The sequence below is a fragment of the Oncorhynchus kisutch genome, linkage group LG8 (assembly GCF_002021735.2).
Source record: "Oncorhynchus kisutch isolate 150728-3 linkage group LG8, Okis_V2, whole genome shotgun sequence".
Taxonomy (NCBI): Eukaryota; Metazoa; Chordata; class Actinopteri; order Salmoniformes; family Salmonidae; genus Oncorhynchus; species Oncorhynchus kisutch.
In genome coordinates, this window is record NC_034181.2 from 67,856,190 (window position 1) to 67,874,717 (window position 18,528).

Consider the following 18,528-nt stretch of genomic DNA (forward strand, 5'->3'; position numbering starts at 1 on the left):
CACCCACCCTAAACACACACATGCCTAATGGACACACACACATGTCATGCATACTCTCATCCCACGTAGCTCTACCCCAGCTATGGAGTTAAAAAAAAATCTATTTCAAAAGTGAAATTAAAATGGTCTGAAAAGCCTGTTAAACACCTGCCCACCTCCTTTATGCCCCCTCCCCCATGTCCCCTATTGTGTTAAAATATGCACATCATTTTTTATTAATATCTATCACATTCTAGCCATTTCATCCTCACTTTAATTTACATTTAAATGCTAAATATGCAGGTGACATTTTTTTTAAGGACGTTACCCTGATTGAAAATGTACTTTCAAATGATCCATGGGGGGTGCAGTGAGAGTGGCATGCTAAAATAATACCCTCACCTTATCAGCAGATTAAATGTAATGGCCTTTCTGATGACCGGATGGTTAAATAAAGGGAGTAGGTCTGACGATCACTGTATAGTATGTGTGTTAGTGCATGCATACATGCGTGTGTGGGGATATTTTTGTGTTCAGGTAAACCTTGCGTGAGGATTTAATGGACATATTCACGTGAGAGCTGATCAGTGGTCCATCTACTCTAACTACTACACCCTACTCTCTCTTCCAATCTCTCTTCCAATCTCTCTATCGCTCCCTCTCCCCCCTCTCTCTCTCCTCTCCCCAGAGAGATCAGAGCAGAGGGAAACACTCCTATATACACGGTCTGTAATTATTATTCATACAGTATAGATTTCACAACAGGGTTCCACACACACACACTCTCTCTCTCGCTCTCTCTCTCTATCTCTCTTAATTTCACTCTAATCAATACACAACACTGCTATGTGGAGATAAAATGCTTTTCTCTCTCCCTTTCCCCCTTGAAATCTCTCTCTCTCTCTCTCTCTCTCTCTCTCTCTCTCTCTCTCTCTCTCTCTCACACACGAACCTTCAGGCTTTATCGAAGCTGCTGGAGCCTCAAATAGAAAGAATGGGAGAAAAGTGAGAAGAAAATAGATAAAGGAGGAGTGGGGATATCCCCCATACCACAGCCTTTATTATACTTTAGTGGCAGTACAATATAGTCATCCTACTGGGTGATATGATTTGTGCCAGCTATGAGGTTGAATGGCCAAGGAGTCTGAGGAGAAACTTAAATCTAAACAGACCCGATAGAAGAGCGCAGGAGATGAGGCAGTGAGAGACTGATGCATTGATGGATGGGGGGATAAAATGGGAGTACGCACGCACACACACACACACACGCACACGCACACGCACACACACACACACACACACACACACACACACACACACACACACACACACACACACACACACACACACACACACACACACACACACACACACACACACACACTCACTTAGTTGGATTCCCACTGTCTTCCTGAGGTGTTGGCCTATTTGATGGGACAGACTATGTGATGGAATGCTTTGCTGTAATTTTCGTCTCATGAGTGCCAGTATATGGGGCCTTTCTCTGTGTGATTATATTTCCATAATTCCAATCAACAGAGAGAACTGCCCGTGTTATTCTGTATGGACAGAGCCTGCACAGTGCCATTGAGTATCTCTCATCCCTCTGGGGGTAGTGACAGATCAGTACAGCTCCTGCAGACTCTCACACTCCTTGGCTCAGAGTACATGTGGGTTCAGAGCCGCTGCGCCCCCGTTCTGTCAGCGTGAAAAGTGCATGCGCCGCGGGGGGGTTTAAAAGCCCCGGCTGAGTGCGAGCCGCTGACAGTTTGGAGAGGCTCTGGATCAGACTGGGAACAAGTTAACTCCGGAAGAAGAAGAAAAAGCAGCAGCGACTGAACGATGGCGAGTCAAGCACAGCAGCCCCCTCATCTCCACCTGGCAGAGCTCACCGCGGCGCAGTTTCTCGACATCTGGAAACATTTCGACGCAGACGGTCAGTACTGCTACGGCCAGGGGGTTAAACTTGGGCAGGACTGGACTATGGGCATATCATAGGAGTAGGCTGGTTGTAAATTCAGAATGGTTGGATAGTTATTAAATTGATAGGCTAGTGCTTGGTGGGACAGAGAAAGTGAGCAGATGTGATAGACGAGTGTAGGAAGTCCTGTGTGTTGTACTGCGGGACAGAGGAGCATATGGGTTGTTATTTAAACAGCGTCTTGGGAATCTTGGCTGTGATTGTCAGTCAGAGGTCCCTGTGCCCTGTACCCTGTTCCGTGATCATGCACTAATGGAAAGATTTTTTAAACTTTAATTGCACAATTAGCATATTGAAGTTGTATAAAGGGGCATTTGTGGGGTTTGTAGATATTTGTTGCAGAACTGTCAGATAAGGAAACATATTTTGAAGTAGCAAAGTAGAAAAGCATTTTCAAATAGTTCATTTAGTGTATTTTTCCCACACGAGCGTTATATGAGATTTCAGTCGACACGTAGGCTACATATAATCCCCTATAACCATATTTGTTATTCATAATTTTATTTTAGTTCCTCAGTTACGCATCAAACCGCGCCAAACTGTGGAACAGAAGGGCGCTGTTTTGGACCACATTTGTGGCACTATTTTCTGTGCGTAAAACACGACAGTCTAATACAGCACTACATTCTTTGAGGGTGAACATGCGTTGTTCTTGCTAGATCATTTATTATATAGAGTGGTGACGTGTGTGCAAAACGGAGTGGATGTTTTTAGCGCTGTTTGATCGCTGTGAATTATATATGTGCCTGGCTTGTAGCGACCCCAACGAGGCAACCGGATCCGCGCGTCTCCTATGAATGAATCTACAGTAGCCTATGTCATCACCGCCAGGCGCGGTGTATTGACTGGCAGCTTGTTGTGTCCGGTCTGGGAATGGGAAGGAGTGGAGCGGGAGAGAGAGTAAGGGAGGGAGGGGGGGGGGGGGGGGGGGGGGTAGTGCACGCACTAGATACTGGGCGGTTATGGGTGTGACTGACTGCAAATCGATGGCCTAGTCGCGGGTATGGTGTGCGTCACTGTGCGCTAGAGCTGGTCTCCGTCACACAGCACTCAAAGGTGACCATGAAAGGTTATAAACAGTGATTATAACAGCAGCTATACGAGTTGCTAAATCCCATGACCCTCAGTATCTCTCATTTACGTTTTTGGATTTGAATATATTGCATGGTATAGCACTGCGTTTTCTGTCTTTAATCCATCCATGCATTCATTTCTGCACTGCGCAAAGCATGTTGAATCCTTCTCCCCCATCCCATGGTGGTCCCTTAGGGCCGTTGGAGACGTTCTGCTTGGCAACAAAACGCTGGGATAGGCCCGTTTAGACTTACTGAGGGCTCTACTAAACAAGCGCCTGTTGAAGTGTGTAAAGATGTGTCAAAAAGTCTGTGACATTGTGCAGGCTTGACATGTTTCCGCCCCATAGCGCTCACTCTGAGCTCTGCAGCCTCTCACCTAGAGCGTGTAAACAGTCACACCTGAGCAAGCGCATGGATTCTCCGAGCCGCTCAAACACTCCACTGCCCCAGCCGAGGGTTAAATCCGTCCACCGGGTCAACTAAGCCATACGCATCCCTGGCGTGCACTGGGCTGGAATGGACCTAGAAGTAGTAGAGCCAGGGATGAGGAATGAGTGCAATTACACACACACACACACACACACACACACACACACACACACACACACACACACACACACACACACACACACACACACACACACACACACACACACACACAAGACAACACGCATACACTTTAATTCCACAAATTATAGTTTGTGGAATGTAAAAATAGGTCTCACTGTTCGCTGTGAATACATGAATGCATCTAAGGCTTTTCCCTGGCGTGCACTGGGCTGGAATGGACCTAGAAGTAGTAGAGCCAGGGATGAGGAATGAGTGCAATTACACACACACACACACACACACACACACACACACACACACACACACACACACACACACACACACACACACACACACACACACACAAGACAACACGCATACACTTTAATTCCACAAATTATAGTTTGTGGAATGTAAAAATAGGTCTCACTGTTCGCTGTGAATACATGAATGCATCTAAGGCTTTTCAGGGATGTCGTGCCAGTGATCCATCTGTGGGAGGCAGAGGTGGTTAACAGAAACATATTGCGGCCAAGCGTGTTTGTGTCAGTCTGTCAAGCCGAATCCGTGTGCCAATCTGTGTCCATAGTCTCATACATGATAAAGTGGGACTAGAACTGGGGTAGTGGAGCATGCTTTTCAAGAATCCTAGATAAAAATTTTTGGTCACTGTCAATGACGCGTTTCAGATTTAAAACTTCAGATGATTCACTCTTAGGACAGGCCTTGTATGGTGTGTGTGTGTTATGGTTTGTGCAGAATGTGTCTGTGTGTGGACTAGAGAATAGGCCTATGATATTTGGGAAGCGCATGCATTATTCCACTCTTCACACCAAATATTATTACATGCAAGGAAACAAGATCTTTGTCTAACATAACTGGAAAATGTATGAACAGGTTCAAGCCTTTTGGGGCCCTATACAAGATTTCATTGGGGGGCCTACCACCTCGCTGGTAAAATATTTTAGTGGCTCCCCACTTGACCACGGAAATATTTATAAATGTTTAAAGTTAATTTCCTGTAATTCCACACATTTTGCCATAAGGCATAGGCATTTTGACATTTTAAAGCAAGTTTTCTGCAATTGTACACATTTTGCCATAGGGCGAAAAATAAACTATTGCAAATGTCTAACTAATTTCATGCAATTTTATTCGTGAGTGAGAGTGGCAAACAAAATCAATGGGGGCCCCCTAAAGGGCAGGGCCCCTATGCACATGCCCTTCGTTCCCGTTCGGTAATTTATTTATTATTACCACAAATTTAGATAGCAGGGTAGACTAATTTACCAATCTAAAAATGCGTACCTTCTCAGGCTAATTGAGTGCTGTCAGTGACTGACATAACAAGAGGAAAACTGCTGATGCACAACCACATTTCGAAATTGCGCTTTGTGTATTCTGCTGTTCAAATTCTCAACAGTAAGAATTAGTTCCTTTTTGGGTCAGGGGCCCCCTACGTCCCGTAGACAAACTGCCTATGCCCAAGTCCGGCCCTGTGTAAAGACATGGGCATAATTCACATTAAACCCTCACATTGGGAAGAGCAATTAGGATTGTTTGTGATGGTCTGCACATATCTAGCATAATATCCATGTCTCTGGTGAAACTTCTTTACACAGTTAACCAGCCAACTCATTCACTTCTTGCCACACAGTACAGGAATATGTTTAGTTGTGCTTCTGTGGAGTGATGACATGTTGATATAGAGAGGAGACAGCCCTCAGTCCCTCCATCTGATGGGCTGATTTATTTACATACACAAAGCTTTGTGTTTCTGCAGTGATTTGCTTACACCTCAAAGACCAGCCGAGCCGATGCACAGATGGTGATTTACCTATCAAATACAAAACACAAAGTTAAAAGTTTTACGTTGAAAGTTTTATTAGTTGTACGGGATACGTATTGTATACATCGTCCAACGAAATGCTTACTTGCAGGTTCCTTTTCTACAATGCAACAACAATAAAAAAAACAGTAAAAAAATAAGAATAAAAACAAAAAAGTGAGCCTGTTGGTATTAGACCACATGCTTAGAAACACTCTGCCTGAAGGTAAGGGAGAGAACAGCTTGTGGCTGGGGTGTGTGGGGTCCTTGATGATGCTGAGTGCCTTCCTCAGGCACAGTTTCAAGTAGACGTCCTGTATGGGTGGAAGCATGGTCCCAGTGATGCACTCGGCCGTCTTCACGGTTGCGGACGGAGCAATTCCCATACCAGGCCGTGAATCAACCGTTCAGGACGCTCTTGATGGTTCAGCGGTAGTATTTGGAGCAACATGCCAAATTTCTTCAGCTGCCTTAGGAAGTAGAGGTGCTGTTGCACCCTTTTTTTAAATTTATTTTTATTTCACCTTTATTTAACCAGGTAGGCTAGTTGAGAACAAGTTCTCATTTGCAACTTCGACCTGGCCAAGATAAAGCATAGCAGTGTGAGCAGACAACACAGAGTTACACATGGAGTAAACAATTATCAAGTCAATAACACAGTAGAAAACAAAGGGGGAGTCTATATACAATGTGTGCAAAAGGCATGAGGAGGTAGGCGAATAATTACAATTTTGCAGATTAACACTGGAGTGATAAATGATCAGATGGTCATGTACAGGTAGAGATATTGGTGTGCAAAAGAGCAGAAAAGTAAATAAATAAAAACAGTATGGGGATGAGGTAGGTGAAAATGGGTGGGCTATTTACCAATAGACTATGTACAGCTGCAGCGATCGGTTAGCTGCTTAGATAGCTGATGTTTGAAGTTGGTGAGGGAGATAAAAGTCTCCAACTTCAGCGATTTTTGCAATTCGTTCCAGTCACAGGCAGCAGAGTACTGGAACGAAAGGCGGCCAAATGAGGTGTTGGCTTTAGGGATGATCAGTGAGATACACCTGCTGGAGCGCGTGCTACGGATGGGTGTTGCCATCGTGACCAGTGAACTGAGATAAGGCGGAGCTTTACCTAGCATGGACTTGTAGATGACCTGGAGCCAGTGGGTCTGGCGACGAATATGTAGCGAGGGCCAGCCGACTAGAGCATACAAGTCGCAGTGGTGGGTGGTATAAGGTGCTTTAGTGACAAAACGGATGGCACTGTGATAGACTGCATCCAGTTTGCTGAGTAGGGTGTTGGAAGCCATTTTGTAGATGACATCGCCGAAGTCGAGGATCGGTAGGATAGTCAGTTTTACTAGGGTAAGCTTGGCGGCGTGAGTGAAGGAGGCTTTGTTGCAGAATAGAAAGCCGACTCTTGATTTGATTTTCGATTGGAGATGTTTGATATGAGTCTGGAAGGAGAGTTTGCAGTCTAGCCAGACACCTAGGTACTTATAGATGTCCACATATTCCAGGTCGGAACCATCCAGGGTGGTGATGCTAGTCGGGCATGCGGGTGCAGGCAGCGATTGGTTGAAAAGCATGCGGCCCGAGAAAAGAGTCGGCCCGAGAATTGAACCCTGTGGCACCCCCATAGAGACTGCCAGAGGACCGGACAGCATGCCCTCCGATTTGACACACTGAACTCTGTCTGCAAAGTAATTGGTGAACCAGGCAAGGCAGTCATCCGAAAAATCGAGGCTACTGAGTCTGCCGATAAGAATATGGTGATTGACAGAGTCGAAAGCCTTGGCAAGGTCGATGAAGACGGCTGCACAGTACTGTCTTTTATCGATGGCGGTTATGATATCGTTTAGTACCTTGAGTGTGGCTGAGGTGCACCCGTGACCGGCTCGGAAACCAGATTGCACAGCGGAGAAGGTACGGTGGGATTCGAGATGGTCAGTGACCTGTTTGTTGACTTGGCTTTCGAAGACCTTAGATAGGCAGGGCAGGATGGATATGGGTCTGTAACAGTTTGGGTCCAGGGTGTCTCCCCCTTTGAAGAGGGGGATGACTGCGGCAGCTTTCCAATCCTTGGGGATCTCAGACGATATGAAAGAGAGGTTGAACAGGCTGGTAATAGGGGTTGCGACAATGGTGGCGGATAGTTTCAGAAATAGAGGGTCCAGATTGTCACGCCCAGCTGATTTGTACGGGTCCAGGTTTTGCAGCTCTTTCAGAACATCTGCTATCTGGATTTGGGTAAAGGAGAACCTGGAGAGGCTTGGGCGAGGAGCTGCGGGGGGGGCGGAGCTGTTGGCCGAGGTTGGAGTAGCCAGGCGGAAGGCATGGCCAGCCGTTGAGAAATGCTTATTGAAGTTTTCGATAATCATGGATTTATCGGTGGTGACCATGTTACCTAGCCTCAGTGCAGTGGGCAGCTGGGAGGAGGTGCTCTTGTTCTCCATGGACTTCACAGTGTCCCAGAACGTTTTGGAGTTGGAGCTACAGGATGCAAACTTCTGCCTGAAGAAGCTGGCCTTAGCTTTCCTGACTGACTGCGTGTATTGGTTCCGGACTTCCCTGAACAGTTGCATATCACGGGGACTATTCGATGCTATTGCAGTCCGCCACAGGATGTTTTTGTGCTGGTCGAGGGCAGTCAGGTCTGGGGTGAACCAAGGGTTCACCCCAAAGGGCTGTATCTGTTCTTAGTACAAGAGTGGTGAACCAAGGGCTGTATCTGCTCTTTTGACAAGAGTGGTGGTGTTGTTGGTCCAAGAAAAGTCCTCTGTGATGTGGATGCTGAGGTACATAAAACTAGTAACTCTCTCTACTGCAGTCCCGTTGATGTGGATCAGGGCATGTTCCCTTCTCTGCTTCCTGAAGTCAACAGTCAACTCTTTTGTTTTGCTGACATTGAGGGAAAGGTTGTTGTCGTGATGTCACCACAATGCCAGTTCACTTATCGCCTCCCTATAGGTGAACTAGTCATTGTTGGTTATCAGGCTTACTAACAACTATCGTGTTGTCAGCAAACTTGCTGTACACCATGCGTAGCCAGTCACATGCCTGTCATGTTTGTGAATGTTGCTACAGAATATCTAGTGCCCCAATAAACATCTACCTGACCCCCCACTGTCAATCCCCCAGGCACAAAGCCATTCCACTGTGAATATGTTTCTGATGCCTTCTGAGCTGCAGGCAATACCTGTTTTTAAATATCATTCTGTGGCAACATTACCAGAGAATTTCCACACTTCCCATTCGTAAATGCCACCCTGATCTGCCTAAAGTTTCCAGATGCGAGCAGTGCTTTGGTCATGTGACTAATGCAGAACCCCTACCTTCTCCCAACATTGAGCTAACTACAATAATGTAGTTCCCTCTCTTTACCCCCCTCTCTCTATTGCTGCATCTCCTAGCTATCTCTTCCCGTTCTCTCTGTTTCTCCTTTTCTATCTGCCTGTAGGGTGGTGTGTGATGTGTTTTTCTCCCGTGTGTGTTTGATGGCCTCTGAGTGTTTCTCTCATCTCCCCGATGGGTGAACTCACAGAGCACAGACCTGGGGGAACTCACAGAGCACAGACCTGGGGGAACTCACAGAGTACAAACCATTAGAGATGTGATCGGCCAAGACAATTAGGAGCTTGTTATATTCTCAATCAGCCTTAAGTATCTACAGCATGTGGTTTGCCCCTGCAGTGTGCACACACACACGCACACACACACACACACACACACACACACACACACACACACACACACACACACACACACGCACACTTATCAAGTATCAAATCTCTTTCCCCTCTCCATCATTTTCTTCCCTGTGAATTCATTCATTCATTTTATTCCTATGGTGCTATGACACAATAAGTCACATTAAGCCCCTGCCTTTTCAGATCCCTCCCTCCGACCTACCCTCCATTTCTCTCCTCCTCCCTCAATCTCATCCTCCCATCAGATACTGGGCCTGATGGTTTTGCTGGGATATCAGATTAATCCTAGTAAGGACCTGGGAGCTCAGCAGGGTGTGTGTGTGTGTTGGATATAAATATGTGACTCAATGTTATGCTACTGTACTCCTGTGGGAGTCGTGTTGGCCAGATGGACAATATCGTGTGACTGTAGCATTAGGCTAGATAATGAGAGTGTTTTTGTCAAAATGTTTCCATATCGTTTAGAGTATGCAAACAGTCATGGTGGTGCTATACAACACTTGAATCTCTGGACTCCTTGTGGACTCGTTATTCTGGACTTTCATTGAGCTACTTGTTGAGCAAATGGCTTAAAAAATGCCTCCATATTGAACCCTGGTTTTTTTTACAGTAATGAAACACACACTACATACCAGGGTTCTATCTCAATTCACATCAGCTGTATTGGAGAAGAAGGTCCAAGGTCCCTCCCCTTACTTTTTTCTCCAATAGGATTTGCGAAGGAGGTGAGGAGAGAGGATGCGAGGAATCAAGAAAGATAAATTGAGAAAGTGCCATGTAACTATTATGTTTTCCACAGGTTCAAAAGTCAATGTAATCCCCATCTCACTGATCCCAGGAATGACCTTTAACCCTTGGGTATGTTCTACAGAAAATGGCTACATCGAGGGAAAGGAGCTGGAGAACTTCTTCCGGCAGCTAGAGACCGCGCGGAGAGGAACAGGCGTGGTGAGTGGGTTTGAATACTTTGAAAATGCATCCTTCCTTCCTGCCTTAAAGTGAGTGACTGACTCCATCCTAGTCGAGGCAACCTTAAACATTGTATTTAAATGAGAAAATGGTCCACTTTACTTGACTGTCATCCATGGTATATTCAGGCTTCTAGATAGGCTAATAGACTAGACAATTTGATATAATATGCTATAACAACTCATCATCATAGAGAGTCGTTAGGTAGGAAGTTTCTGTTTTAGTCGTTTTTGATTTATTCTGTGTGTTTGTGTGTGTGTTTGCCTATTCAAGGATCCCACACATGCTGCCTTTAGAGAGAAAATGAAGGAATTCATGATGAAATTTGACAAGAATGCAGACGGAAGAATCGAGATGTCAGAAGTAAGAATCATACTGTACACAAGCACATTCAAACTCCTCTGTTGAAATGTCTGCTTACTTTTTATGTTTTCCTCTGATGTTATATCTGCATATATGTTCTATATGTTCGTACACAGTGTTGTGGTTGAAATCTGCTTTAATATTGAGTTAGTAGCCAAGTGTACTAATCCTCTCTCTATATATTTTCTCTCTCTCTCCCTCTTTCTCTCCAGTTAGCTCAGATTCTGCCCACAGAGGAGAATTTCCTGCTTTGTTTCAGAACATTTGTGGGATCCAGTGCAGAATTCATGGCGGTAAGTTGTGTCTGTCTCTGTGTGTGTGTGTGTGTGTGTGTGTGTGTGTGTGTGTGTGTGTGTGTGTGTGTGTGTGTGTGTGTGTGTGTGTGTGTATGTGTGTGTGTGTGTGTGTGTGTGTGTGTGTGTAAGCCCACTGCACTGTACAGTATATCCTGGTATCATTCCTCTCCAATACAGATAACTTTTTGGTGTATTGCTAAGTCTGATCACTTCGTCCCATACACAAAAACCAACACACATCCATCCACACACACACACAGAATCAATTCCAAGAGAGCTTAGAAATATCAGGGAAACAGGCATCTCCTTGTCTAAAGTGTTTTATATCTAGAAATAACTAGAGAGAGAAAGAGAGAGAGGGAGGGGAGCTCCTTTTAACTGTTCTCTGTTGGTGGAGACACGCAAAGTAAGGAGAAGAGAGGATAGACAGTAGGAATGGGTTTTGCAGTGGTCCAGTGTGCTGGCTACCCTGTGTTAAAAGTGGAGGGGGGGGGGAACACAGAAGCTATTCTCAGACTGCCATACATTATGGATTGGTTGCAGGCTTACTGCAGGAGAGTGGGGGGGGGGGGGGGTGATGTAGTTTGGGCATCCATCTTTGATAAGGTTTCACTCTAGACACGGGTCAGCTGGTAGATTATAACACAAATTATATACTTTTCTGTCTCACTCTCATCCTCTTCTATCTCCGTCTGGCTACATTCTCTCTACCGATTATAGCATCATGACTTTTCCACTTGTTGTTAAAGTAAAGAGGGTTTTAAGGCTTTAGAGTTCTTAATCTCTGTGTTTAAATGCATGTGTACTGTGTTGTAATGAGATGTTAAAAATGCTCTGTCTACAGGCATGGAGAAGGTATGACACTGATCGCAGTGGATACATCGAAGCCAATGAACTGAAGGTAAACAAATGTGTCAAGCTTTTAAACATTCATAACCTTCATTAGTCAATTTCCAAGGACTTGTGCTTGTTGTCAGAGGAGGACCCCTGAGCACTCATCCTTAAACTTTAATGTTGGGTCATTGAGCCAGTTACCAGTGGGGTAACGAGGATCTGTCTTCCTCAGGGTTTCCTGTCAGATCTTCTGAAGAAGGCCAACAGACACTACGATGACAAGAAACTCAACGAGTACACACAGACAATCGTGAGTATGACACACATACTGTACATGTGTACACAAACACACAGGTTTAACACCGTGTAGTAATGTTACGCCACTCACTGTTGCATTTCACTCTCCAGCTGAAGATGTTTGATCTGAACGGTGATGGGAAACTGGGCCTGTCTGAAATGGCCAGGTGAGTGTATGTGTGTCTTGTTCACTGAGAGACTCTGTGTTATACTTAAATCCATTTTGAAGTAAAGAATCTGAATGTCAATGATTTTCTTTTATCTCATTTAAGGCTGCTGCCGGTTCAGGAAAATTTCTTGCTCAAGTTCGAGGTGAGACCACACCCACACACCCCACCCCAACCCCACACCCCACCCCACACACAAAATCCTTTAGGAATTGGGGCAATGTAGTCATTTGTGAAAGAGTCGGTCACTATGTGAATTAAAGCAGTCTTGACTATAACCCTAAGGTAAAGGTCATACAATATGTATGTCGGCAGATCTATGGTACAATTCAGCTTTACTGCTTTCACTGTACGAGGATTAAACTGTTTATCACAGGAGACGTTTACTGAGTCCGCACCTGGCTAGACTATCACATCGACACCCTTAAAAGGTCTTGCAACACTCTTTCACACGCACTCAAGCACGCATGTTCACACACACGCACGCACACATACACATGCATACACACACACACACACACACACACACACACACACACACACACACACACACACACACACACACACACACACACACACACACACACACACACACACACACACACACACACACACACACACACACACACACACACACACCTGTCTGTCAGTTCTGCAGGCTCGTTAATGAAACCAGTTAGACTCCAGTTTGTGAGGAACAGATGCAGGCATTCCCAGGGTGCTACAACTCAATATTAGGAAGGTGTTCCTAATATTTGGTGAACTCAGTGAATATATATCATGTACAATAGATATCATTTTTTTCCTTTGCTTTCACTGTTTTTTCCGTCTCTCCAGGGATGCAAGCTTTCAGCAGAGCAGTTCAACATAATATTCACCTTCTATGACAAGGTAAATGAGCACAGTAGACATATTTACAGGGAGGTGTGTGGGTGGGAGAGTGTGTGAGAGAGATTGTTTGTATCCCTGTCACTCAAGCTACAAGCTCCATGCAAATGGTCACTTGCACAGGTAAATACTCCAGACACACCTGCGTCTGTATCATTTATTTTGTTAGTGTTACCTTGGTAACCTTCCCAGTAGCGGTGCATGGGTTAAATGAAGGGGGAAGCCAATCCAGAAAAAAAGCCATATTACAACCTATGTGTTGTGATAACTGCGTTGTTTGCTCTATAACCTGTTAGTTCATATGCCTTGACATCATGATATATAGGCCTAATGCCGAGACAATAATAAGACACAGTGGCAGAATAAATTCAACCACACATTTGTTTCATTACAAAACCGGAGAGCAACATCTGTCCACAGAACATATTGCATGTAACAGTTACATGACCTACAGCATGGTCAAGCAAGGTATTGTTTCTGACATTTTTGGACTACTAAACAACTATTGATTTAGAACCACAGAGAGTTTATTGCAAGATACAAAGAAAACAGGAGCTGCCTGTCAATGTTACTGATTTATGTGTGTGTGTGTGCCTAAACGGTCTACGACTCTGTCATACAGTACACACTTTTAGTTTTTGTTGTCCTAGGCTATCTTGCTAAAATACTTGCTCGCTAGCTTCCTTTCATAGACAACAATACACCAGGCCAGCTAGTTTACATTAGCATACTACACTCTTTGAAAAAAAGATGCTATCTAGGACCTAAAAGGGTTCTTCGGCTATCCCCATAGGAGAACCCTTTGAAGAAACATTTTTGGTTCCAGGTAGAACCAATTTGGTTCCAGGTAGAACCCTTTTTGGGTTTCATGTAGAACCCTTTCCACAGTTCTCTTGTGGGGGCAGCCGAAGAACCCTTCTGGAACCCTTTTTTCTAAGAGTGTACATCTAGCTACATGTTGAACTTCCATCCTCTCAGGTCAGGTGCACAATGTATGAATTTATCAGAATCCCCATTATAATCATTGGCCAGTACAGAGAATTAAGTAAAACCACAAGTCCAAATCCCTAATTTAGGAAAGGGCCGAACACAACGAGATGCAACAATTCAAGTTTCTTTCTGTCATTAATGACATTTGGCTTTGGCTTGTGATGTGATTGGTCTAAAGCCAAATCCAAACTGGCTTCCCTTGACACTTTTTTTTATGGTGAGCTAGCACCATTCACAGCTGAGCTCACTCAGTTTAGCTCAAAGCTGATTGACAATTATTTAATGTATTTTTTATCAAGGGAGGCCAAATGCTCGCTGGCTTCCCTTGAATTCAATGCTATGGGTGGCAACAATGTCATACTCTTTCTGACCAGAGAGCATCAGATAGATACTCTACACACACTGAGACAGAGGGGAGCTGTTTGGTTTGCTCGGATGCTTTCTCCAGTGAGATATATTCATTTCAGCCTCTTGTGAATTGAAGGAAATGTATGAAACACAGAGCGACGAAATATGTATTTTTTCTTGGTCAACTTTTTGGGGAAGCCTGGCTTCCCTTGGCATCCATGAATACATGCCACTGAACCTTCCACAAAGAAAACAGTACAGTAGGGAAGATGTGTACAGTACAGGAGTCTCATACTAATGCCTTTGTAATGACTGAATTGGCAGTTGGTCTGTGAATGATTGATCTTACCTGTGTATACTCTGAGTGGGAGGATATCTGAGTGTTTGATTGTTCTTTTAATGAGAATATGATATAAGATGCCCGGCCCCTGTCTGCTGTTTCACTGTTTTACTAGGATGGAAACGGTTACATCGATGAGCAGGAGCTGGACGCACTGCTGAAGGACCTACATGACAAGAACAAAATGGTAAAGAACAAGAGACTTCACTTATTTACTGACCCATCTTTTGATTAGTTGATTGGTTGATTATGTTATACTGCACCTGGAGTGTTTACAAGATCAGAATGATTGCCAGAATGTTGTGGTCTGGTACAGGTTATGGTCTTCTAAGTTTTTGTTGGATCAGGATGTGGTGTTGCATTGACTGTTAGGGCCATACCCAGCAAACAGGGGACGTCCTGAGGATATTTGGCGACTTTCCCATTAGGTCCCTTAAAGGTTTAGGCACAACGTTATCCCACTGACGTTCTGAGAATGTTCTAGTTCCCAGGATGTCACTGAGGACCATGTCAGGACCTTTTCAGTACATTCTCAGGACTTTAATTTTACTAGTTCTTAGGACGTCGAATGATGGGCCCAAGGGAACATTCTCTGTGGGACCATTTTATAGTTCCCGGCTTGACCTGGGAATGTTTTTAGGATGTTCTTGGTCCCGTGAAGGTCACCTGAACGTTCTAGTTCCCGGTTTGTCCCCAAGGACGTTTTTAGCACGTTCTTGGGACGTTGTGTCATGGCCCCCTGGAGGTTTTGTCTAGTTCCCAGTTTGTCCCAGGGATGTCCCCAATGACGTTTTTAGGACATTCTTGGGACGTTGTGTCATGAAATAAGTAAATCCCTTGCATTGCCAAAATACAAACAGCTGTGACTGGATCAGTGGTTCACCAATCAGGGCCTTGATAGGCTTGACAACAGTAACAAAAGATGATGTGTAATGAAACTAGGGTGTGCGTGTGCCCTGGGTAGATTTCTGTGTGTGTGTGGTCATTGGGACGTTCCTGGGACCAACCGGGAACGAGACAAAACCTCCAAGGGACCATGAGACAATGTCCTGACGACTTCAGCCGACCATTTTGTGAAGTCCTGGGGACGTCCTAATGGCTCATTATTGTTTACAGGGTAGACACCATAGTTAATGACATCATTGGTTGAGGCACTAGCACTCACGTCTGTTTCTCTCCCTGTTTGCTGTAGGAGTTGGACTCGACCGGTCTGGTGGGCTATAAGAAGAGCATCATGGCTCTGTCCGACGCGGGGAAGCTCTACCGCACCGAGCTGGAGATCGTCCTCTGCCGCGACTCCACACTGTGATCTTTCACCTCTGACCCCTGACAACCCCCCACTGCCCCCATCCTGGCATTACTAGGTGCATGTATGCCCCCCTCCTCCACTCCAACATTTGTAGAGTGAAAGTGAATATCCACTTGAAGGCATAAGCAAGACCCTCAGCCCAACTGCCCCACTCTGTTTAACTACCTGTCCCTTACTATGCCCCACCTCACCTCCCCCTTATCGCAGCGTGGCGCTACCTGATGATGTCATCAACGTCCGCAGCTTTATTGTTCTTTTTTTTTTACATGCAATTCTATAGTGAGTTAACCAATACATATGGAAATAATAGAAGGAATATACGATATGACTATTTATTTGAATGCATATACATTTTGCCTGAATGTCCTTTATACTGTACTCCCTAAGCCTACTCTTTGTTTTTTTACAGTTCGCCTGTAAATCTCTGTCTCTTTTTCTATTTACCTCTAATCTCAATGCCCCCTCCCGCACTATTCGTTTCAGTCTGTTGCCTTGTTTTTGAATTGGGTTTAGGCTCGTACTGTTTTAGTGGAGATATTATTGAGAGCATCAATAAATATAGCTGATGATCACTTATGTCTCTGCCTTACTCACAACCACAGGTCCAAACTGTCTCTATCCTAACCATGGGATCTCAGTCTGCTAAACTTCTATATCAGCCTATACATCTCTATAAATGCATAGTTAAATCTGTTTCTAAGAAGACTTAATCTTGGCCAGGCAAAGGAGAGCTATTTTTCTTTGCCAGCATAATGTGTTTCCTGTGAAGATAAAAGTTCCAATACAGATGTTGGGAGCAGGCGCGTTATCTCCCTGAGCACTCCACTCTCGCTGTTCTAATCTCCAGTTGAAAGCCAGCTTGATGAAGGGAGCCTGCACACTCCATTTTTCATAGATGAGAACTTTCAGAGGTACTTATCTGTCTCTATGGCACACTACGAACACTAAGTGGGTCAAGGCTGGAGGAGATGAGTGACCGAGGGGAGGGATATGAGTGGAGTTAAACAGCCATTCTCCAACACCTGCTAGTAGACTAGTCCTACCAGAACAGCCTAACAAACCTTTGAGATCACAAAGGAATTGAAACTCTCAATAAGTTTGTTTACTTACTGTGTCACTACAAGAAAAACTCCTGATGTTTTTTTGCCTCAGCAGCTCCATCTGAGCCTTTGAGCCTCACTACTTACATGCACATCCCGAATTTGCATGTAATTCACAGAGCAATTTAGGGGACTCCAGTTGGTGGACACATTTCCCTGTGTAATATACAGTACATACATGGGAATGTCCAGAGTCCTGAAAGAGAATGACAAATATGCACCAGGCTTGTTTTTGGTCTTTAAAGATTTAAAAGAACAACACCACACAACACAGTAATCATTACGTTGTTGCACATTTTTTTTAAATATATATTTTTGTGAGAACCTTCAGTTTCTTGGGTAATACATCTAATTTTATGTACAAGCTTTTGGAGCTGTCCATATTTTTCACTGTATGGAGTTGTCTGGACACCCCTGGTTTAGTACCAAATGGAACAGTCTGACTTCTATCAATTAATCATCCGCACTTTAATCTTTAATTAAACTCGCATTAGTTTTCTTAAAGCACAAAAAAACACCAAACCTCGCACTTACACACGTACACACACTATTTCTCGTGACAACAGTACAGGAGAAATAGAGTCTGCTCTGATTCCCTCCCCCACATTGGTTCCTCACTCAGAAAGAAAAAGGGAAGAGAGGGAAGCGAGAGATGGGGGAAAGACAAGCTGCTAAGATTGGGGTCCATATTTAGCTATTCTCCCCTGAGTAGAATTGCTATTGCTTCAAACAAAAGGGATAGGTGCACGCGCACGCAAGCACACACACCCACACACACACACACACACACACGAGAGGTGCATGTAGCTAGGCACAAACAAACAGATGTTAATAACAGAAAACGTCAGATGCTCCTCTGTCTCAAACACACCAAAACAGCTTCAGCTGAGTCAGAGGATGAGGCAAGGTTGCAGCCTCGTAGCACAAACATATTTAAAAGAGTTATCAGCACACAAAGTAGAAAAGTTGGGTCTTTTTAGAAATTGGTTTGGGCTTATAAAGTCTGCTGTCTTTTTGGTCCAGTACAGATACAGACACAGCCATGCACGCACGCACGCACACGCACACACACACACCACTAAGTGTTGTTGGACAGCTCTGCCATGGCTGGATAAGGCAAACAGTTGTAAAGCTTTTCAGGAATTTTCTCGGTGAGTCATGGACATGGCCGGAGCAGAGAGGGGAACAGATGCTGTCAAATCCCTGATGGGTTTTGGAACACAGGCCTCTCCTGCTCAGCACAGTCCCAATGTGCCACTAATCCCTGATTTCTGAAATGGTGGCAAAAGAAAAAACACTCGTTGGATTTTCCCTCCATTGTTTCTGTCTCTAATCCATTTATTCAGCAGAGAAATTAATCTCCATTTCTGAAAATGAGTGAGACGAAGAGAGTCAAAGATACTAACACGCACACACACACACACACACACACACACACACACACACACACACACACACACACACACACACACACACACACACACACACACACACACACACACACACATGGA

The 18,528-nt window shown here is 44.6% G+C and overlaps 1 protein-coding gene across 1 annotated transcript; it reads left to right on the plus strand.

The window, feature by feature from the left end:
• The first annotated feature begins 1,640 nt into the window (after nt 1-1,640).
• Nucleotides 1,641-16,489, plus strand: LOC109882461 (calretinin-like). The gene is made up of 11 exons (XM_020474574.2): nt 1,641-1,915; nt 9,988-10,064; nt 10,359-10,448; nt 10,661-10,741; nt 11,589-11,645; nt 11,811-11,888; nt 11,987-12,042; nt 12,148-12,187; nt 12,880-12,933; nt 14,724-14,795; nt 15,801-16,489. The coding sequence occupies exons 1-11, from the start codon at nt 1,822-1,824 to the stop codon at nt 15,915-15,917; spliced, it is 816 nt and encodes a 271-aa protein (XP_020330163.1). The 5' UTR covers nt 1,641-1,821; the 3' UTR covers nt 15,918-16,489.
• The last annotated feature ends 2,039 nt before the right edge of the window (nt 16,490-18,528 follow it).

Coding starts and splice junctions, on each gene's coding strand:
- LOC109882461 (XM_020474574.2), top strand. CDS start 1,822: ATGGCGAGTCAAGCACAGCAGCCCCCTCATCTCCACCTGGCAGAGCTC. Junction 10,065..10,358: donor CGCGGAGAGGAACAGGCGTG/GTGAGTGGGTTT, acceptor TGCCTATTCAAG/GATCCCACACATGCTGCCTT. Junction 11,646..11,810: donor TCGAAGCCAATGAACTGAAG/GTAAACAAATGT, acceptor TGTCTTCCTCAG/GGTTTCCTGTCAGATCTTCT.